At 35.6% G+C, this 23,846-nt stretch overlaps 2 protein-coding genes across 4 annotated transcripts in view; both read right to left on the reverse strand.

Annotated features, from left to right (window-relative positions):
• The window catches only part of LOC133840305 (G-box-binding factor-like), a 78,544-nt gene that overhangs the window by 24,916 nt on the left and 29,782 nt on the right, over positions 1 to 23,846 (reverse strand). The window lies entirely within an intron of this gene.
• LOC133844196 (alpha-1,3-mannosyl-glycoprotein 4-beta-N-acetylglucosaminyltransferase A) lies at positions 10,207 to 11,867 on the reverse strand. The gene has a single exon (XM_062278095.1). The coding sequence runs from the start codon at positions 11,815 to 11,817 to the stop codon at positions 10,336 to 10,338; it is 1,482 nt and encodes a 493-aa protein (XP_062134079.1). The 5' UTR covers positions 11,818 to 11,867; the 3' UTR covers positions 10,207 to 10,335.

Raw genomic sequence — 23,846 nt, forward strand, 5'->3', positions numbered from 1 at the left:
AAGCTTTTCGTGCTCGTTCCTCTTTCTCTTTCTTCATCAGTAAAATATGCCAACAATTTTCAGTGGCACGATCCTCGGAGAAGTTCGAGCCGAAAAACCGCGAGAGTGCAAAATGGAGCCTCCAGCAAAAGTCATCTTCAAGTAGGCAGTTTGCTGGGCTACTTTAAGTCGAAATTGTTCGCTGACTGGGCACAAATTAAAGTTGAGCAATGAAATTTGTAACGCTTTCGCTTTTGCTTTTCAATTATAATTTGGCTTGAAGAGTTTTTTGATTGCTTTTGTGTCTGCCTGAGCGATATTTGCTGCTATCTTTCGTCGTATCGAGTCGTTGTTCATGTCATCGACTGACCTCAATTGGAAATACGAGTGCAATCCCAACCCCAACTTCAGCGCTGTGCAACACCCTGAAAACAAGTTTCTTTACTTTGCGGCTTTTGGCTTAATTAGCAAATTGACAGCATGACGTTGAGTGAAAAGCATTTACGACTACCGCTTCACCTAACAATGGATGTCGATAACTTCGAATATGTGTCTTAACTCGCCAACAAATCAAGGTAATAAAATGCCAGCTAATACATTTGTAAGCCAAACGCAAATATCAATTAAAAGGCAACAGTGTTAAGAATATCGATTGTCTGTTGAGTGGCTAAAATATGAAATGAAACTTTTGCAATTGAAAATACTTTCTTTATTATTGCAACTTTAATCCAGCACAGTTACAAAACTTCGTGTCGTTTACCTTTAAGCATAATGAATGCGTTTTATTGGTAGGAAAATCTCAGTATTATCACCTTCTAATTCCCACTCAAACACACGCATATGTATATATGTACGTGTGGCAAAGCGGCTTTAATGAAACGCATATTTGGAGAGCATTGAAACTTTAATGAACCAGAGCAACAACAACGAGAACTTTTGTGCAAAAGTATCGATTTTGCTTTTTGCTAATTTTCAGCTCGTTATTGTTGTTGTTTGCAGCTCACAGTTTGCCACATTTTGCTGTTGTTATTGATACACATACACACACACACACACACACACCCCGAAAATGTGTTCAACACCCTCACACAAAAGCTAAAGGTAGACGCTGCTGACTTGACTCGATAGACACGTGTGCTGTGGGGCCAGACGAATGTTAAGTTTTTGTGTTTCTACCTCGATTCTCTTCTCCTTTTTTTTGTTGCCTTTGACTCTGGCGTTGGCCTCTGCCCCCTACCACCTACCCCCGTGCCCCTTTGCAATCCCCATGGCCATGTGGGCCTTTTCAGCTACATTTTTGCAGCTACAACTTTTCTGACCATTCAAGGAAAATAGTCGGGCACATTGTAACAAAAACAAAGAGGCCTCTGAAACGTTGTTCCTGGCTGACTGACTTGCTGAGTTTTCTCGTTTCTTCCCCATCATCAGCGTCGTTGGTTTTTCCTTCCCCTGCAGCCCCCCTCTCCACTCATTTTTTTTTTGTTTTGTTGTGTTTTTTTGTGCTTCTTCGTTTTTGTAGACACAAAACGTCAGACGTAGTCAGTTTTAGTTTTGCATTTGCAAGTCTGCTTTCCTCCTGCTCCTCCTTAAACTACAAGCAAGTAAGTTTTATAGACCAGCTCACAGCAAGAGTGTGTGTGTATTTTGAGTGTGTCTAGCAGGAGTTAAAAGATTTTAAACCCTTAATGATGATGATGATTCTGATGATGACGACGACGACGACGACGATGCCGTTAAAGGTATCATGTGGTGGCGTCAACAATGCGCTTTGTTCTTGTTTTTCCTGTTCGTTGTGTTATTGGCTAACTGCTGTTGACTTATATTACATGAAGTTTTCATTGCTTTCTCTCTGTGTCGGTGTGTGTGTGTGTGTGTGTGTGTTGCCGAGGCCAAAGCCAGAGATAATGCATTGTTTGGGTTTGTTGTCTAGCCTCGATGAGCTGCACCTCCGACCGGTTTACAGCCTCCTCCTTTTGCTTTGCAAACATAATGGAATTTTCATGTAAACAATTTGCATGTTTTCAGCACACACACATACACATTGGAGAGCTGCAAACAAACGAACTTGTATATGTATACATTTTGTTTATGTATTTGTAGTAGCTATAAACGCTGCCAACAAAAAGAGAGAGAGAGAGAAAGCAAGTAAGTGAGAAAGAGAAATGGAGGGCAGTATTTCTACTTCATCAATTAACACATCAATTTTTGGTCCTTTGTTTTATGGCTTGTGTTTGTATTGGTATCTAATAAAGATAGCTTCGGTTTCTATTCTATTCCCTTTCAGGATGCTTGGGCATTCACGTCTGCTGAACTAATAAAAATTCAGAGAGTGTAAGGTTAGATTGAGAGATAAGGAATGAATTGGACAGCTGTTTGATTATTTACTACCGAACTGTGAGAGACTTTATTGATTTGAATATAAGCAAATATTCTTAAATTAGTTTTAGAAATAAGTAAAAATATGTTGTTATATGGATATTCGCTTGTATTTTTAATTTATATTTTTATTATAGATGAATTATAAACAGAATAGTTCACATTTAAAGCATCTATTATAATATGAATGTTAATTTATATTTATTCATTCTTAGAACAATAAGTACTAAAAACGCAGAGCTAAAAGTATAATAAAGACAGTCAGAGCCAATCAAAATAAGCTGACATAAGTCTTTAAAAGAAAGTTGAATATTAATAGAACGCAATTGGAAAGCTTCTATAGATATAATGTTAATAATAAATAGTGTTTATTTAAATTATTTTGTACTTAATTCTTCAAAAGAATAACAGCTATACAAATTAAAATTAAAACTTAAACATATTAATAAGCATAATCTTTAATTAAGTGAAAGACAATGTCAGTAATCTGAAGTAATATTTATTATTATTATGTATAGCATTCTTCAGAAGCTGAAAGCGGAAGTAACTTCTTCTTACTCACTTCTCATTTATAGCTTATCATTGACCACTAGACACGCTTTCTTCTTTGGCATATTACTTCAGCAAAGCATTTAGCTCACATTACGCATACGTCCCGTGCAACAGAAGCAACTAATTGCTGGGCTGCTTTTGTGTGGCAAAATGCTTTATTGCTTAATGCTTGCCGCTTTCTAATTAAAATTATACCACTAGGTAGCTAGGTACGGCGACTGCGACTGTGACTGTGACTACGACTACGACTATTTACCGGCAAATAGAAAAACGAATTTAATTAAAATTTATGTGCATAGCATAATATGCATATTCTCAACAACAAGGCACAACAAATATAAGGCAAAGCAAACGACGGCAAGGCAATTCGGCGGCTTTCATTAGGAAAATACGAATATGAGTGGTGAAATTGTACTCTACTCTGCCGTACTCCATGTTGGCCAACAAAATGGAACGACGATGGCGGGCGACACTACGAAATTTTTAATTACTCGTGCTCAACTTTCGAAAAACTGAAGCAGGGCGAGCTCATTTTGAAAATTTTCATAATTACTCCGACGCTCAACGATGTTAGCAAGTCAGTCAGCAGCGTCAGCGGGAGCGTCTGTCTGTCTGTGGACTTTTGTGGAAGCTGGACCCAGACTCCGAGCGAGTCAGGAACAGAAGCAGAAACAGGAGCAGCATCAGTCCAGGGCCAGGACCCCGACAACGACGTGGGCTCAAGTGCACTCACATGCGCAGCGACCAAAACTAAATGAACTTATGAACACAAATACCCACACACATACAAATATTCTATATGTGTGTGTGTGTGGCTTCGCTTGAGCACCTGTGCGCACTTGTGTTGGGTTTCCGGGTGGTCTATGGTCCCTGCTCGGCCGCCATCTTACCCAATACAACACTGGGCCACAGGAGCAGGAGAGACGCTTGATGAGAGCACTGCGCGCACTTGAAACTAAAGGCTAAGTAGGTGCATTCATATAAACATTGCCCATGTACATTTGTATCTCTGCCGCTTTTCTCATTCTCTCTCTCTCTCTCGCTCTATTTGTGTATTCATACACACACACCCACTCAAAGTACGTAGTACGTTCAAAAGTTAAGTTTGCTGCAGTGGCATTGACGGCGCACAGTTTACAAGTGGATTGCCTGTGCCGTGTAATTAAATTTATTTCATTATGTTATTATGTTATGCATATGCCTCGAGTTGCTGCTGCAGAAGAAGGTGATTACCTCATAACTAATGATAAACTTCAACAGAAAAAAATAAACTATATTAAAAGCAAAATGCTGTTGATGCTGACAATTTTGTGCTTAAGCTGCTTGCTTATATAACTGCCATTTTCTGGATTTTTAAATGTATTTTAGCTAAGCTGACTTAAAGCACGCTTTTAACAATATGTGCGCAGTTGTGTTATGCATATTCGCATCTAATAAATTTAATCCTTTTTAAGAAAGAAATATTGTACTTAACGTAATAAGGAAATCTTTCAAAAAAAAAAACTAAAGCATTTAACAAATTAATTAAAGTTAAATGCAACTTAAAGCATTATTATGGTTTGGGTATATTTAAAAATTTAACAAGTTAGAGAAGACACCTATTAAGGTAATCTAATTCAAATTTGAATTTTAATATTAAATTCTCCATCATAAAAAAAACAGTGCGACTGAACTTCATTAAACACCTTCACATATCTACAAATTAATTTTAGTAACCAGCAACATTTTTATTTATTTATTCGTAATAATGCTTAGTTATATTATTTGCAAATTTTATTTCTACAAATTTTCAAGATGCAAAATATTTTTCACAGCGATAAAATTTTGTCCTATAATTTGTTTAATTCAGAGTATTGATGTAATACAAAAAATAGGTTTCATAATGGATTAATAAAACATAAATTTAAATTAAAAACTTTAAAGTTACAGAATCAATAATGGTGCAGGGATATTAAACGTAATATTTGCTAATTTACGAGTACTTCAGCCCAATTTTCAATCAACATTCAATACTTAAAGAAACTACGAGTAGTAGGTAAGTATGTTAACTTTTTTAAGCAATTATATTTTAATCAACAATTTTACATAATGTTAAAATAGTCTCCAAATGTGTATGCTATTCATTTCCATGGTCTTGCCAATTTTCTCTCATTGCCAACCATTTTCCGCGTATAATTGCAGACAATTTCTTTGCCTTAATTTATTTGCCTAGCTAACCACTGAAACCGTTTGATTTGACCTGTGTCCGGTCTGGTTTATATCCCCGAGTAACATCTTGCTTACAGTGAGCTTCGCTTTCCGCTATCCTCTCTGCCTCCCTTGACATGCACTCAACACACGTTCAGCACACACTTCAATTGCTGTGCAAATATTCTTCGCGCATGCCACAAAACACCAAGTTCAATTGCGGCCAAGTCTCAGACTGTCTGCGAGTGTAAAAACGAGTATGTGTGTGTATGGGTGTGCTAGAGTGTTGTGTTTGCTGGCAACTCGAGCATGAATGTCTCGTCCTTAAGCACACATCAATTTCAAAACAATAATTGAAAATTGCAACAATTGGAAATTTTCGTTTGGGTTTTCTGCGCCACGTACGAAAAGAAATGAAAGTGCAACTGGAGAAGCAAGAAAAGAAAATGCAAAAAAATAGTCAAAAGAAAATGGCAACAAACTATTGCAAGTTGTTGTTATTATTATTGTTGTTGTCGCAATTGTTGTTGTTGTTGTTGAACTCGCATTTGCTCGACTCCCTGTTGCCTTTGCTCGGTGAAGCAAGTCGAAATAAAGTTGTGCATTTTATTGTTCTGTGCGCGGTTAGCAAACTTGCAACTTGCAACAACTTTAATGCGTCGCAACACAGCGGGAAATGTACAATTCACAAAAACATTAAATTTGTTCTCTCTCTCTTCTTTTTTTTTAATATTTTAACATTTTTGTGACACGCAAAGTTGGCCAGCCAACCTGTCTGTAAATAAATAATGTTGGCCAACATGGCAAACATGGTCAACACACATAGAAAATGAAATAATAAATACAATGTTCTATGGATTTATTATTTATAATTTGTTAAAACGAAAAAAACACAAAGAATAATAAAATAATATTGTTTTTGCTTTGTTTGCGCTTCTCTCTCTCTCTCTCTCTCTCTCTCTCTCTCTGCATTTCGAATCGAGTTTATTTATTATGTGATCAAATTGACAAACTGAAAGTAACGTCGCATGTATATTTGAATTTTTTAACCATAATAAAAAACAAATATCAGTCCTTCTTAAAATAATTATTTTAAAGCAAAATTAAATGATGTTTTTATTTTAGTTATTTAACGCTTAACGAACAGAAGCATAAGTTCATTTAACTTGGCTCAGATAGAATTTATTTACGATGTGAACTAACGCTGCGTATTTTTTATCTTTTTCAATTGTTTCAATAAATTGTCGTTGTTTTGATTATTCATCAAATGAGAAACACAAATTATTTTACCAAACGTTAGTGTTGCATGCCAATGAAAAAGGTAATAAGGACATTATTAAAATAAATAATTAAAAAATGTTAAAAAAAAACATAATAAATACAATTTGAACGCTTTTTAAGTTAAAACTACTTTGCTATACATTAAAAATAAGAAGTGCAATTTTCATATATGTAATATAATAATAGAAAATTACAGAAAATAATAGTAACTTAAATTTACCTAACATGTTTTATCAGTTTGTAAATAAATAAAGAATATAACAAAAAAATGTTTTATCAGCTATTGATATTTTATTGTTTGTGTTATTTTCGAGAGCATTCCATATTCCCTATGCAAGGTAATTTTGCAATTTTTTTGCAATTTAGTTGTACCTCGGCAAATATTTATGCTCATCAATTAATTATGTGACATGTAGACTGACAAACGCAATGACAGGTGAGTGTCCTTTTTTGCTATGCATCGCTTTTGTTTTGTTGTTATTGTTGCTATTATTGTTTTTGTTGTCAGTCGCCGACGCCATCGTCGCCGCCGTGTTAATAAAATATTCAAAATTTAATTTTCATCGCGTTGCATTTGACACATTTCAATAAAAACAATTACTATAACAATTAAGTTGAAAAGTCGACGCATGGTCGCTGCCATTTGCTGTCACTGGAAAGCAGCTGAAAAAAGGGTTTTTCCCTTTATAAGCTCGCTCTCTCCCGGTCTCTCTCCCGTTTAACGACTGCGGCTGAGGCCCTTTGTCTATGGGTAAACATTTATGCAATTTTAATTATAAATGCATTGTTGCTTTTTAATGAGAATTGCCAAATGTCAACAGGATTGGTCGAACAATAGCAGCAGCAATAACAACAACAACATCGGCAACAACAAATGACATTAGCCGGACAGCTGTTTAAATAATGTATAATCAAGTGGAAAATACTGACATGATTCAATTGAATCGCGTACTTAACACGGCCAAAAACACTGGGCAAAGGTCAATGAAAGGTTAGCTCGGTGTATCAAAAACATTCAGTAGTTAATCTGGTTAGATGTTATTGTCAGTTTCATTTTAACATGCAATCGATTACGGTTTTTTCATACAACTAAAAAAGCATTGCGATACCTATAGGGTAGAAAGATATTAGAACTTTTGACTCGAGGAAATATATGTAACATTTTGTATGGACAAAAAGCCTACTAACTAGGGGACTTAGTTGCTTTGCTCGACAATCTGGTATATTTTGAATATATTATTATATCAATATACCAAAAATAGCGTTTGGAATATTTCAATCATTTTAATTTTATGAATAATACCGCACTGTTTTGCTCTTATTTAAAATCGGAAGCGGGTATCTCGAAGTCAAGTAAACCCGTCAGTATCTTTCTAACTTACACCCTACAGAATCTTGAGCTATGAATTATTTATACATTTCATTGAGCGACTGTTGCACATTGTCATAAATATTATTATGGTAAATTCAATCTACCTATGAAAATTACAAGATATAATTATTTATTATCAAGGTAAGAATCTAATTCTCCATTTTAAGTTATCTTAGTAAAAATATCATCAAATAATCACATCAATTCGATTGTTTATTATCCAAATAAGTTTCTATCATTCCATCTTAATCACTTTTAGTAAATAGTTGATATTAAAGCTTTCTTTTCAATCGAACTTAAATAATCTCAACATCACTAGTTTTATACAAAAGTATAGCACTTGGATTTGAACATGGCAAACATACTTGCATCTTAAGTAATTACCGCAATGGAAAACGTAATTTTAAAAGACTCGTAAAAGTTTTACCCAATGCAAACATTACTCATACGCCGCATAGTGCAAGCGACGGGGAACTACAAGTACAATAAAATGCCATGAAGCTGACCCAACAAACAAGAAAAGACAACGGCAAGTCGAGACAGGAGACAGGAGCCAGGAGCCAGGAGCTGGCAGCCAGCAAGCAGGATGCCAGGGCCAGAGAGCGCCCATCCATTGTGATGCCATTCAAGTCAATGGCGGAAATGAAAATTGAATTTTATGCAAACACAAAAGCCAATTGAAGTCAATTATTGTTTATGTAACTAATTTTATTTAAATATAAGTCAATTCGTATGCAGCCATGGAAAGGAACACAAAAAGGAACAGGAAAATGGAAAAGGAAAAATGAAGGCGAAGCGGAAAGACAAAAACTGCCAACAAATTGATTGGAAGCGAAGCGAGAGAACAGAAAAATAGTTTTTAGCAGTCAGAGGCTTAAATATGCATAAAAATTTGGCAAATGTCTACTAAAATATCGTTAACTAACTAATTGTTGTCCAAATGCTAACTGACCCAAATGTTTGAAGCCACCGAAAATTTAGCAGTTTGATTCCCACGCTTTTTGGCATTAGGCCAAAGGCAAAAGCAACAGCAACAACAGCAAGAACGGCGGCAAAAAAGAGCAAACAAAATGTCCTTGGCCCTAGTGCAAAATTGTTGGGGCCATCCATCAGCTGTTTGTTTTGTAGAGCGAAGCGTTTCCAGCTTTTTGCCGTTACGCTTTTCTTTTTGTCTCTATTTTTGTTTTTTTGTGTCTCTCCTCCTCTCTTTTTTTCCGCTCTCTGTGGCTCTCGGAGACAGCGACAAAGTGCAGCCCGTAGCTGAGCGATATTTTTTTTATGCGTCGTGGTGTGTGTGTTAGTTATTTTGATTGATTGCATTGTTTCGTGTAACAAATTTATTTCTGCCACGCCCATCGAGCACTTAAAAGCAACAACAAACGAAAAAAAAATTGGGCTGCCTTTTAATGGGTTTGCCTTTTGGGTAGCTACATCATTGTCACAGGCAGGAAATTGGCAAAAGGCCGCCGCATGTACGAGCGAGTATGTAGGTAAAGTTTAAAGCGAGCACAACACATCATCATCATCATCACCACCAAACGAAGCATCCAACATCAACTTAAGCGCAATCTCAATGACGTCTTCTCTGCTTCTGCTTCTTCTCTTTTAGCATCATTAGTGAAAATGATTTCTTATTCAATGCTCGCTCTGCTTTTGCTAAGCTCAAGCTGTTGGCTGCCTTCAATTTCTTTTCTTTGCTGGTTTCTTCGCGCTCTTGTCATGCTTCATCGATTTTTTTATGCCTTGCTGGTTGAGTTGATGGAAATTTTGCTTTTTTTATTTGATTTTTTTTCTTTTCCATTTTTTGCTCTCGATATTTTAGACGCGTGCACTTCAATAACAGCCGCCGCAGTGGCAGCAACCGCAGTTGACTTTAGTAGTAATAATGTTGTATTTGTTTTCTGCCCGCCTCACCACAAACTTAAAAGTTTAACTTTGCCTTGGCATTTGATTTGCTTTGTTATATGCAATATCTCAGACAGACAGACGAATCAAACTCTCAAAAATCATTCCAGACCAAGATATTTTCCATTTTTGTTTGCTGCATGAAAAGTTGAGCGCATAAAGAGTGTCATGCTATAAACGACAAAGCAGGAGAAATCGACAAGGCAGTCAATATAGTAAGATACTTTAACCAAATGTTGACTATCTTCATATTAAAAAAGATCAAATACTAAAAACTAATATATGACCAAATAGAGACACGAGAAATAATAAAATTATGTATTTTTTATCTTTCAAATTCAAAGGCTAGCTTTGCTTATTAACTTATTTTTTAGGAAGTCAAGTAAATTAAAATCAAAATAGAGACTTTTGTCATACTTTTTAAATCCAAAAACTAAGATAACTTTTAATGCGTCATCTGATTTTAAATATTCATTAGAAGCAATTTATGTGTAAGAACATTTCCATGCAATTTAAATACTTATTGGTATAAAAACAAAATAAAACTGATTTTTTCATTGCATTACACTTCACATAATTTTATGCATTCAATTCAATTAATGTTAAATACTAATTAATAGATTATGTTAAAACCAATTTGTAGTTACACACTTTACATTAAAACATTCTAAAATTGTATGCAATTATTTGCTCCAAAAGAAGCGTCTAAACCAGCTCAATTCACCACCTGTTGTATCATTGTCCTTCATATAAAAATACATCAAAGTTGGCGGCTGAAATCTGCCTCCAGCGGTTAAACTCATAATGAAACCGCATTCCTTTGACTCGCTGCTGTTTTTGGTAAACGTTGGCACTTCATTCGTCACATTCACAAATAGTTCGGCAAAATTATCGTTATTGTGAATCTTAAATTGCCTGGCATCGAATTGATGTTGACGCAAGTAACGAGCTAGCGAAAAATCGTTTGGCATGTAGCCCCAAAGAAATGTTTCGCCCTCTTTCAGTTCAAGTTTCTCCCTGAGCATTGTGCGTTTGTGTGACGCAATCAAATTGAATGGTTGTCGCAAATGTTGTAGGCGTAAACGTCCCGAATCCTTATCGAATCGCTTATCCTGCAATTGCTGTTGCTTGTCAAGCAGCGAGGACTTTAAGCCGTTGTGCTGAAACTGCGACTGATCGGCACGAATAAAGTACTGCAAATACTCGCGATCACAGTCAGGCATTTCGAAGCCATCCCAGCGACAGCATTTCAGCTTCACATACGACTGCAGCAGCCAATCGATGGGCTGATCATTATAGAAGAGTTGCACATAGGATTGAAATCGTTGTAGCTCCTCAGTGCGAAACAATTTGCCAATAAAGCCGAGATCACAGAAACTCATCACAATCCAGCGACGATGATGAGCCAAGCGAAAATTCGTATGCAAAGCAGACAATTTATTAATGTATTCCATATAACCCTCGGTTGGTATAGCATCATCTTCAAGTTGCAAATAATAAACACCTCGACTGCGAGCATAAGTCATCAGATACATGTAATCAAGCGTCTGTTTGGTGCGCCAACGAACACGCGAAGGTTCATCGTGTAGCGTTTGGTAGAGCTTATCGAAATCGGGATAATATTCAGCTGGTGGTGTGATGACATCAATTAATCCCATATCCAAAGCGGCGCCGAATGTCTCGTTTATATCCTGCCAAATCTGATGCACAATTGACGCATTCGTCTCGCCAATATAAACCACAATCAAGCTGTTGTCGCGATGATAGGCATTCATATTCTCTATCAGCAGATACAACGTGTCCAGCAAATAATTCTCGCCAGCACGATAAACAGTCGGCACACCCAACACATAAGACACACTTCGGCGGCGACGACTATAAGTCCAGCCCAGTCGAAGTGGTTTATTATTTAAAATATTTTGCCATGTCGTCTTCTTTTTTATACTTTGCCCATTCCTTGGACGCAACAAAAGTCGTTGTATATGAGTTCTATTTCCACTTTTTACAGAAATGCGTTTGTGGCGTACACTTGCATGTTTCTTAGTCGCAATGTTTATGCGCTGAGTTTGATTACCATGAAGTATCAAAAACAATATTGTCAGCAGCACACAAACACATACGATAATTGCAAAGCAAATATCAGAACGAAAGTTAATAATTTTCATGATTTTGATTAATTTCAAACGAGTTCTAGCTTGCTAAGAAATTAAAGAATCGTAAGAAAAGATTGTTGTTTGCATAAGACAAAAGTAATGAAACTTCACTTCATGCGAATGCTTTCATTATGCAACAGCAACTCCCTTTTTCAATTCAATCCCATTTCATTCAGTTATCTGCATATTGTTTTCTTTAAAAGCAAAATTCAATACTCACATCATCGACTTTACACACGCTCGACATTGTTTGGCTCTAATGAAAAACTGTGCCATGACTTCTAGGCTTTTGTTTTTGCTAGCATTTCGCATTTCGCATATTTGGCGTTTTGCACAACAGTGCTACAAAAACCAAAGTAAAGGACACAGGGAAAACATGGAAAGGAATTGAAACACATTGCACAATAAGCAAGAAGAGTGAAGGAAAAAGAGAGAGAGCAACTCACACATTCGCTATTCATAGGCTCAGCTCGAATAAAACGCACTGAGAATTGCTGAAGGCGGAGACAAAATTCCCAAAAGCAATGAATTTTTCGAATTCCGCTGCCATTTATGAGCACGCCCCAGAGACAAAAGAGACAGGAGGCAAAAGAGAAAGAGAGAACAACATGAAGGCAATGCATAAATAAAGCATTCAAATTACAATTTAATGTCATAGAGATTTGTGCGATACTCGTAAGTAAAAGAGAGTGAGAACATGGAGAGCCATTAAAAAGCGTGAACAACACATTTGATTTAAAACTTAAATTAAATTCGATTAAAACTTTTTCTACGTATTTCTCGCGAGAGACCCTGTAAACATAACATTACGTATACGAAACGTTGACCGTTGCGCAGGAGAGGTTAATGTTACTGATTATCTGCATTATTTATTAAAAATTCGCACGTGATCATAAAAATTTATGCACACACACTTGCCCAGCGACACCTTACCAACTGCTTCTGCTTCAGCTCATTTCAAGGGAGATTTCAGATTCGACAGCTTTCGAGGGTTGAGCATTAAATAAATAACCGAAAAACTTTTCAACTTTCATGAATATTAATAACAGCAGATTTTAAAATATATATACATATATATATACATATATGTGACATGTATGTATGTGTGCATACAAAGCATCAACGATGGCATCCAAGTGACAGAGTCAACGCCGCATTGCTCATACGCGGCGTTGTCCGCACAAAATGTAAAATGTGCATTTAAATTGAATTCCTTAATGAATTCGCGGCAACGCCTGGCCACGGACCACAGACTGAACAGTTCCAACTTGCTGAAGGTGTTGCCCAATGCGACCGTCGCGTTTTTATCAGATTAAAAATTATACATATTTGTAAAATACTCTACGAAAATGAACTTTAGCTTGGTTGTTAAGGAAAACACTTGATGTAATGAAGTCTTTGTATAAGTTCATTTATTCATTTTCATTTCATTTATTCTTTTCTGACCATTCTTTCATTAACAATGTGTTTGTTGTCAATTGCAATTAGAAAATGTTAAAACAAAAATGTATATTGAACGGCTGATAAAATAATGACAAATGACTTAAAATAAAATTCTTGAAATCAGTAAAATGATTTTAAAAATTGAATTCATAATTTTATGGAACCTAAGTTCAACAAATACGTAATAAAAATGTAAATTAAATACTGTAGTTTCGTAAACACCTTCATTAAATCTTCGTTCAATGTTAATTTTTTTTAATTTTCTTTCATAAACATTTAGATTAAAGCTTTTCATTTAATGTTATTTATTTTTAATTTGTGAGAAAGCAAAATATATTACGAATTTCTGATGTCTAAAAAACACACATCAAAACGTCTTAAAGACATAAGTCTAAAATCTATGTCGTAGAAATAAATAAGTTAAATGATTAACTTTTAGAAGGCAATTTTACACCTTAAAGAGTAACAATCTTTCGTCAGAATGAAATCACCTTTTCTTGCTTGTTCATTTTATCACCCATTGCACGTTTTGCAGCCAAGGGGCCAACAGTTCGTGGAGGGTGCCAACGAACACGAATATAACTTTTTTGGCGCGCGCAGCGAGAAATTATGCAAAAATTCAAAAGCATAAAGTTTGCCGCTCTGGAGTTGCAGTTTTCGCCACAAGCAGCAGCAGCAACGGCAGCAACAACAGCAGCGCCAACCACTCGACTCTTAATTAAAATGCATTAAGTTTGGGGCACAGGGCGAGGCGGGGACCCCACAACATGTGACCTCAAGTGTTAACATAAAAGTTGTAAGCTCAAAAAAAATAGGAAAAGAAACAAAAGCTAATCTGTTAAATCTCATTTTTAGAATAGCTAAAGCCTTAACGAACTGACATTCTCTGTTGGCGGAATCATAAAATAGCAACAACAATGGAAATTCAACAAAAGTGTGCATATATAAATAAATCTTTTTTCTAGCCTCTACACTGATTAATGACTGCTGTGCACCGAAAAATTAAATGTAACGCCACATGAAGCCGCAGCCATAACTAACTGATGTGCCTGTGGCGGCATTGATGGTCGGACTCTTTTTGGCATATGATAATGGTCAAATTTTTCCACATATTTCTCCAGCAAATTTTTATTTTTTCCGCAAATATATAAAATTTTGGGCAGCCAACAAACATAACACGTAACATGTGTTTTAGTCCATAACAACGAGACAGCAACCAAAAAATAAGAGAAAACAAGCAATAATAAAAAATATTAAGGTCCTATAAAATTTAAACATAAAAATGCTGGGCAAAATATGTGATACTAAAATTTGCATGTGTTGAAGTAATGAGAAATTTTTGTACGCTTTACGGCTCTCAATTGCAATAGATAGAAATACTAATACTACGTTTTTGCATCTTTATGAAAATGTTGGTAAATTAAGTACATTTTTAATGCCAAGAAATTCATAGCGGATACTTCGTTAAAATTATATTTTTTAAAATAAGTACTCATATTTTATTTAATAATTTTTCTCCTTACTATTTTTAAATAAAGGATAGAACAACTAAAATGTCCTTGTTGCATTATGAAAACGTTAGTTTTAGACGTTTAGTTACTATTTTAAAATTAGAATTAATAGGTTTAATAATAAAACGTGTTTTTCTTCTGTTTTGGTATTATAAAAGACAATGGGTAGATACTAAAACAATGCTTTAATAAAATTTTAATTTTTTAGTCCAAGTACTTTTCATTTATTTTATTAAAAAGTACCATTTAAAAACGTATCAATTTTTATTATGAATGAAAAGGTTTTTAAACTTTTACCTATTTACTTTAAAGATTTAGCCATCTACAAACTAATCGACTCTTTTAAACTAGCAAGCTTTTATAGTGTAGCCGGTTTTAAAACAGAGCCTGCATATTGGCTCACACATGTAATCTTAGCTAAATAACGTTACATACACATACTATACAGTGTGTATATAGATATTATGAAAAAATACACCCACTAAATTGACAAAAATCTACGGCGCGTGAAAAAATGTTATAAAAGCTTATGAGCCTTGTCCTGATGGCAATTTTTCCCTTTCTTGCTTCTTTTATTTTATTCGTTTTAGTTTTTTCTTTTAGATTTTTTGTTGCACGGTTGCCCAGCGCTGACATAACAGTTTTCCATGTGTGAGCATGTATGTGTGTGTGTGAATAGTTAGCAACCGCAAAATAAGATAAATTTCACACCGAAAAATTAATAACTTTTTAAAAGGCCATAAAATTTGAGCTAAGCCAAAAGGCGACATAAGTCGCTCTCTACACATAATTTTTCACATTTTTTAGATATTATTGAATTTTTTATTGTGTTGTTGTCGTTGTGACTGTCTGCTTCAAAAAACTAATAAGAATTTGCTTTGGGTGTGTGGGGAGGTCATAAATTTCTGGCAAAAACGACGGGAAATTAAAGTGCATTCGCGAGCAGCGAAGCAAGTCCAACAAGTGACAAAAGAGGCGAAATTTGCAAAATAAAATAATAGAGCTAGAGCTCGAATGCGATAGAATACGCCGGCTGCCGTTGCTGCATGGGCATGCGGAAGTGCTGAATCACCGGAAAACCATTAAAGGAAGTCACAACTATTGATTATGTCGGCGGCGTCGACGTCGACAGCGACAGCTTCAACGGCGCAAACTAAAAATGGCTTTGTGTGTGCAAGCAGCGGAAAAATTATGATAGCACCCGGTCCGGTCTAGTTCGGTTTGTCTACAGCGCCCAGACCCCAGACTAGAGACCAAGAATCCAGCATTGTCAGAGGCAATCCCTCGGCCTCGGCACATATAAATTTACATTGGTTGAAGAGCAATTCAGAGGCGGTTGGGGCAAAAGCTTCAAATTGAATTTGATGGCTTTTATATGCAACTTTAATTGCATGCGACGCTTGTTGGTGTTTTTGGTTCGGGTATATAGGCAATTTGAGTAGCTCTGTTGCTTGAAAATGCAGTTGGAACTATTTGGATATTATAGGACTATTTTTAAGGGAAAATAAATCAAACTAAGTTTTCTAATATAGCATTTTGTGTAATGACTTGACTCATATAAACAAGAAAAAAAAAAAACTTAACCCACTTTAGCAAATTATTTTTAATATGTTTTTTGCTGCCTAACAAAAATCAGTTAGATAAGTTTGGCAAGCACATGCAAACTTCGTTTGATCAAACAAAAAGCGGCCCTTTTTGTTAAATTTGTGCCGATGTTTTTGGTCTCTTTTCGAATGGAAAAAGCGTCGGAAACGTCGCTCGTCTGCTCGGCATAGTCGAAAATCATGGCGAGATAAATTGCCAAAGATAGCAATGGATGGAGTCCGCGCGCTCCATTGCTATTGTTCAAAATCAATTTAGTGTTGAATTGGTGCCAAGAATCTCATTTTCAAAAGCGGCAACGACGACGTCAGCAGCGTCAACTCAGCCAGCGAATAGGAAATGAAAATACCGGAAGCGCCGACATTTTCCCCCAAATGAAAGTCAACTAACCAAGCCAAACACACACACAAATACAAACATAGCGAGAAAAGAACTCGCGGATTTTGCCACAGCAAACACCAACACCAAAAAGGAAGCTCAACAAAACAAGCAAAAGAAAAAAAAATTGGAAAAAATGTGCTAATAACTTTCAAATAAATGTTAAACCCACAAAAAAAAGGAGAGAAATGGAAAAAAATGGCATTGCACTGTGACTAGTCTCAGTGACTAGCTTAAACCGGCTCACAGACAGACAGACAGCCAGACAGACAAAGAGACAGTTCTATTCCACGACAAAACTCTCATGTGTGCACCTCCATTTCCACACATAACTCAGTCACTTAATCCGGCACAGCCAAGGCCGTAAATTCAGCCAGAGAGTCGCGTTTCAGTGGCTTAACTCAAACGGGCGTCGGCGTTTTGGAAAAGAAGTCTGAAGCCAATTTTAAAGTTGTCAACAGTAAATTTACTTTCATCCAACTGATAGGCGCTAAATGCCCACTTAATTGTTAGCAAAAACTCAATTTCATTTTGGTTCTTTTTTTGGTAATTTAAATGCTTCAGAAACTTTTCTAATTTATAGTTAAGCCATGAATGATTTTGCTGATTTATTACAACATTTTTTAAATAAACAACAAATTTACTTTTCATTCAGAAAAATAAAATAGAAAAACTCGATATAAAGTTATGTTTTTTTTTGTTAACACTTTTTCTGTACTGGTTCTCTATTTTATCTCAAATTATTTAAAATAGTTTTAAATTTAAATGACAAACTATTTCATTTTCTAAAATAATCAAGTTAATAAAATACTTTTTATTGTTCTGTTAGGTAAAAGAGTAAATTCATTTAAACTTTGTCATCATTTTTTTTTTTTTTTTAATAATTAAGTTTACCATTTTATTCTGCATTCGATCAAATTATTTAAATACCTTTCCTTTTTCAATGACCAGCAATTTTGAATGAAATAATTTTAAAGCAAGTCATTAGTTTTCGGTGACTTTTTTCTCTAGACAAAAAAAAACAAAAGGAAGAATGAGATGTTTATCACAAAACACTTTCATTAAAAATTGTTCATCCACAAGTTCTACTCGAGGTCGTGCCAAGAATTTTACTTACGCCCGAAGCTCATCGTGCTGGCCTTTCGCTTTTGCTCTCTCTCTTGCTCTCTGTGGCATCATATTAACTTTGATTCCAGTTGCGTTCAACTGTCGTTCCCCACAAATGCCTTTCAGCGTTTTCTGTGTATGTGAGCGTGTGTGTGTTTGTGGTCGCACAATAACATTAAATTTTAGTTTATGGTTAAGTCCGCTTTGGGCTAGACAAACACAACCCGAAATATGACTCAATCAAAAAGATTCTCTGTCGGTTGTCGGTCGTCGGTTGGTCAATTTCTGAACGCATAACTAATTAAACAATGCGAAGCATATTCCGCAAACATATTCCATCTACGGTTTTATCTACGCATCTATTTATAATTATATCAGTTCGCCACTCTCGCTCAATAAAATTTGCAAATTAATTTCAAACTGTGCGTAAAATTGAGCATGAAAATGCAATTAACATTATTGGCCAGTGGATTACGATTACACAAAACTATGAATGCAAATGCAATGCACAAAATTTGCAATTAATTTTAATGTGTTTTCAATGTATGTATAGCATGCATTCATCTGCGTATGTACATATGCTAAGTGCTGCTATATTTTACAGAGCAGCTATGAAAGGTTTGCGCTTTGCAAATATTGACCATAAAGTGCCTTTGTCTTTCGCTCAAAACGTCTCGAGTAAATGATTGTGCATATTAACAACTTGGTTAGCCGCAAAAGCAAACAAAATGGCTTTTAATCTAACCATTATAATGAGCAAAATGTCTGAGCAGCAGTAGCAACAGCACCAGCAGCAGCGGAGAGCAGACAAAAGCAATACCTTGGATTGTTTGCCAACGTGGCGTATGAGCAACGTGCAATCAAGTTTAATGATTTTTGCAGTCAACTGAAAATTTGATGTTGTTTAATACTAAGTCATGGTGCGATTTAAAGAAAATAAAGCTACAATTTAAATGTTGTGTATTGTTTGAAATATTTTCTTAAATATTACTATGATCCTTACCCACCTGATAAACATTTGGTAATACCCCAAGTGAGAGTATTGAAAGACATGGACACAAAGGCAAACAAAATGTAGTGGAAATTTAACTAAAATTCCATGGCCAGCCCGCAATCATTAATTCATAAAGCTGTAATTTGCTTTTGGCCAAGCCAACAGTACTCGTAGTAGCTGTGGCAGCCAGACAACCTTTCGGTCATTTGCGCTGCAAATTATAAGCAGACAAATAGTCCGCACACACACAGAGAAAGGCAGACATACAGACACACCTAAATGTATACTAACAAACAACAAGGATATACTAAACGTATATGTATATATACATATATATACACCTACAACAAAGTCGTTGCACAAAGAGCCAAAAACTTATTTGCGGTTGCCCAGTTTGGCCGAGAGGAGGTTTTGGCAAATGCAAAATTTTGTTGACATGCCTTGAGCCATGATATGCAACCAAAGCAGACACAGCGTTGAGCGTTGAGTTGAGTGTGGAGAGAACACTCCTCTTCAATTCAGTTCAGTTGAATTCAGTTCCGTCTCTCTCTCTCTCTCTCTCTCTATCTGTCACTCCCAATGTCTGTGGCAGGGCGTGTAAATGATTTTGACATATTGTAATGACAAAACAAAGGCTGTTTCATGTGTCTCTGACTCTGATTCAGATTCTGATGCTGCTGCTGCTGCTGACTCTCTATCTGCATTTGTGGCTGTGGCTGTCTTTGCTCAGCTTTGGTTTCAACTGTTTGGTTGACTAGCTGACCAGTCCAGGTCTGCCAGTGTCAATTGTTGTCGCCAGTTTGGTTTTGACGGAAATTAGAAATCAAAATGTTAAGTCCAGATGCACAAGTCAATTCAATTGTGTGAATGTTCGTTCCACTGTAAATAGCAGAAACCAATGCGATCTAACTTATAAATGAGAGACTAAAGCGAAGCAATTAAAATAAGTGTCAGTTCAGTCATAATGCTAGAAATGTTTCTGATGTAATTTTATAAAACAGAAAAGTATGATTTAAGAAACTTAACCAATTTCTAAACAATTTTACAGTAAAAAAGGTTAAATTTGCAATCATAATAATTATTATCAATATGGAAAATTATAATAAAGGAAAGTGAAATTGAAAAATTATTATAAATTTACAAGAAATTGAACAATTGAAGAAAGTAGCATTTCAATCTTTAAAAAAAAACCAAAACCTAATTTGAAAAAATTTTACAATTATATTAGTTGGCATTTCAATCGTTTCAACGATTTTACAATTTAATGAAGTGTTACTTTAATCAGAATGTTAGAGTTATTACTTATATTAATTAAATATGAAAACAAAAAGAATTTATAAATTTTTAAACAATTTAACAATTAAATTACTAATCAATTATTAATTTGATTCAATTAAGTGACATTTCGATCATATTGTTTAAAGTGTTATAAACATATGTACATATAAATTCATAAAACTCCAAAGTGTTCAATTTAAAACAATGTCACAATACCATAGCAATACTCAAGTTTTATGACATTTTCAGTTCATTTGAGTTATACGACTTTAAATAGTTTCTTTTATACTTTTTACAAATAAAGTTTTTGACTCACCACACTATAGACTTTTTTACGCAAATTGCAAGTTCATTCGTCTTTTTACCCCATCGTTAATATACTTTGGAAAGTTTGAAAATAAAATTTTGACTTCATAGCTCAAGCAAGTCAGAGCTGAGTCACAACTCAACCCTCAGTCAAAGTGAGTACACTCATTCACTCACTCCTTGTGAGTCAGCACAAATGTTGGGCATTCTGTGTATTGTCAAGAGCTTTGCAACAGCAGCATTGCCAGCTAACATATGCAAGTAAAAAGTAATTAACTAGAAAATACTCTGTAAATAAATGGAATATCAAATGTTGTTCGTTAAGTAAATCGATTTACAAAATAGATTCCATATTTAATATTTCACCGCTAAAATTTCTAATATACCCTATTAAAGCTCAAGTGCTGGGTGTTTTGCATGACAAAAGTCAGCTACAAGTTGTCTTCATTCGAATTCGCACCCTCATAATACTAGCTAGAGCTGGTAATTATAATTAACATGGTAAACATTCGGTTCTCAATCACAATGCAAATGGAAAACAAAAACAGGCAAAAACAGGAGAACTCAACCCGCAGGCCACAAAGAACATGGCGTATACGTAACATAGAGCCAAAGCCAAAGGGACTATTGAAATCTCACTCAGCTAAAAAATATTTCATATTTAAAAAAGTGAAAAGGGAGGAAGACTGGTAGAATCATTCGAAACAACAACAATTACAAGGAAGCAAAGGGAGGGTCGATTTCAGTTTACCTTTTAGCTAAATATGCAACGAGCGACTCGACTATGCGGAATGTTAACAATAACAATGAAACAGAACAGCAGCAACGAGTATTGTAATGATGAAATAAAAGTCAAGTTAATACAAAAGCTAAAAACCGAACATGAAAACTGGCGCGCGCGGTGAACAACGGAAATACGACTACCCCTATTATCAGGACCGGGTCTCTTACTTCATGTTATTGTTGTTGTTGGTGTTGTTGCTGCTGCTGTTACTCGTTAGCGTTACATGAAAGTGCAACTTTTGTACAACGGTTGTGGCAGCAGCAACAACAATTGTAATACACATAGTTATAATAAAAATCAGCTTGTTTCACTTTCCAACGAAGCACCAAAGTTCAGAATACGCTTCTCCTCCTTTTTTGCCCTTATATGAAATGTTTGTTCGTTTGTTCGTTCGTTTGTTTGTTTGTTTCTCTGTGTAACTCACACTTACAGCTCAGCTCGGTGTTTTGGCTAGCCTGTGCTTTTGACTCGGCTAGCATGCAGGTTCAAAGTTGTTGGCCCAGCACTCCTCTCCACTTTCCCTCCCCCCTCTGACGACACCCAGTGCTAACTGCTAACTGCTCAGCTCAACCGCTCGCCATGTTCGTGTTGCAAGCAGCAGGCAAGCAAGCAGCCTGGCAGCAAGAGAGCGCCGCAGGTGCAAAGTGTAAATGAAGACTGATTGCAGTGCACATGATTTTGTCGACACACAGGCTCACACACACACGCACACACATACTTGTATGTGTGCCTTGGGTGAGGCATAAAAAACGTTGCAAGGGCTGCTGCTGTTGCTGCTCCTGTTCGTTCTTGTGTTTGCAAAGGGGGTAATTGTGGTTAAGTGCTGGTTTATTGGTTTGGCAAAAGGGCTTAAAAGATATATGTATATGCATTTTGAAGAGCAGGCCAACTGCTGGCTAAACTGGCTAAGGTTAAGGGCAACTCTCCCGCAACGCTTTGCAATATTTGACAATTGTTAACGTTTTTCGTTTTATTCCGTTCTGTTTTTCAATGTATTTGAAGGCCAAAAGTTTAGTTGTTGTACGAGCATGTCGAACATGCACATTCTTGTAATGATAGGGTTGCCGGTCAACAACAAATAGAGTTGCCAAACAACTCAAATACATAGTAGAACATACTATTTTGGCAAGTAATCTACTTTTGATGAGTCCAAACCAATTTGATCTGTCTGAATTGCAGTCAAAGGTGAAGGTGAAAATTACACAAGGCAGAAAATATCTTATGTGTAGGGCTTTCGAAAATAAATCAAATTATTTTCAATAAAAAACTAGATTAAAATATTTGTATATTATATATTCGAAAAATAAGATAATAATGTTAAATATATACTCAGAAAAAATAAGTGACTTTAACATTTTATTAGAAAATAATAAGAAATTTACGACTTGTCAAATGTAATGCTCAGAATAAAGAATGCAGACCAGCTTACTTCATAAGTAAATTTCAATAATTGATACTTTATTTATTATTATTATTTTTTTTTTTTGATTTGATATTAAATATACAGAAAACACACAGAATATTAAGAATGTTTGACATTATCAAAAATAAAGCATAAATGCATATACAGAAAAAGATAAATATGTTTTGAACTTTAAATATGTTATTAATGCTTGGTTATGGATAAGCAATTAAGTTAAGGTACATAAAGAAAAAATAGATTACTATGTTACTAAATTAAAATAACAATAGAAATGAACAATTAATATTAAAAATTACAAAAATAATTTGCTTATTCGTAAACTATTAGTTTTCTACTAATAATTATTATCCTTTGCTTCCAAATTTGTAATTAATTTACAATAATTGTTCCCATGTCATATTAAGTCAAATTAAAGTCAGTTCTCAAACAACATTGCAACATATCACTTGTGTAATGTCAGAATTTGTGCAAAACATTCAACCTTGCTTAAAAGCACACGATGCATGGAGCATCGTGCCGTATAAAAAGTTTCATTTTATGCTCACTCACCTGCAAGAGAGCAATAAAAAATCGTACATATTGCACATTAGAATAGCTACCACACGAAATTAATTTCTTACATTTCTAAAAATGTTGCCATGCCCTTCTCCACCCCGCTTTCCCTTGATCGCAACAAGCAGCGAATCAGCAGCAGCAGCAGCACAGCAACAACTCGCGCACACATTAAAAAATCGTTTTAATTGAAACACAAGCCCCTTGGCAATCAGAGTGCACGCAAACGCCGCACTAGCTCGCAATGTGCGCGCCCCTAGCCAAGGGTGGAAATCGGGGTCGCAACAGCCACAGTTCTACCCACACACACACACACATGCCACTAGATAGAAGAGGAGGGGGAAGACACAGGGAGGAGAGAGGAAGCTAGCCTCCCCAGCCTGTCGCTCACTTAAGTTAATACGCAAACCAAATGTCACTCAACATTATCAACGGCAAACGTAATCAGTTAAAACTTTTTTGCTGCTCTAGGCAGGCCAAAACCAACCAAACCAGCCAAACAGACAGAGAGACAGACAGACCAACGGACGAAGAGATAGGCGAAGGGAATTGTTGCTGCTGCTGTTGCTGTTGTTGAACGAAAAGTTGCCAACATGTTTGTATTCTATTTCAATTTTTTATGTGCTCTGCGAGCGAGCATCGCACTGAAGTGCACAAACAACA

Source organism: Drosophila sulfurigaster, chromosome 3 (assembly GCF_023558435.1).
Source record: "Drosophila sulfurigaster albostrigata strain 15112-1811.04 chromosome 3, ASM2355843v2, whole genome shotgun sequence".
NCBI lineage: Eukaryota > Metazoa > Arthropoda > Insecta > Diptera > Drosophilidae > Drosophila > Drosophila sulfurigaster.

Excerpts from the sequence above, each read along its gene's own strand:
- LOC133844196 (XM_062278095.1), bottom strand. The coding sequence starts at position 11,817 with ATGAAAATTATTAACTTTCGTTCTGATATTTGCTTTGCAATTATCGTA.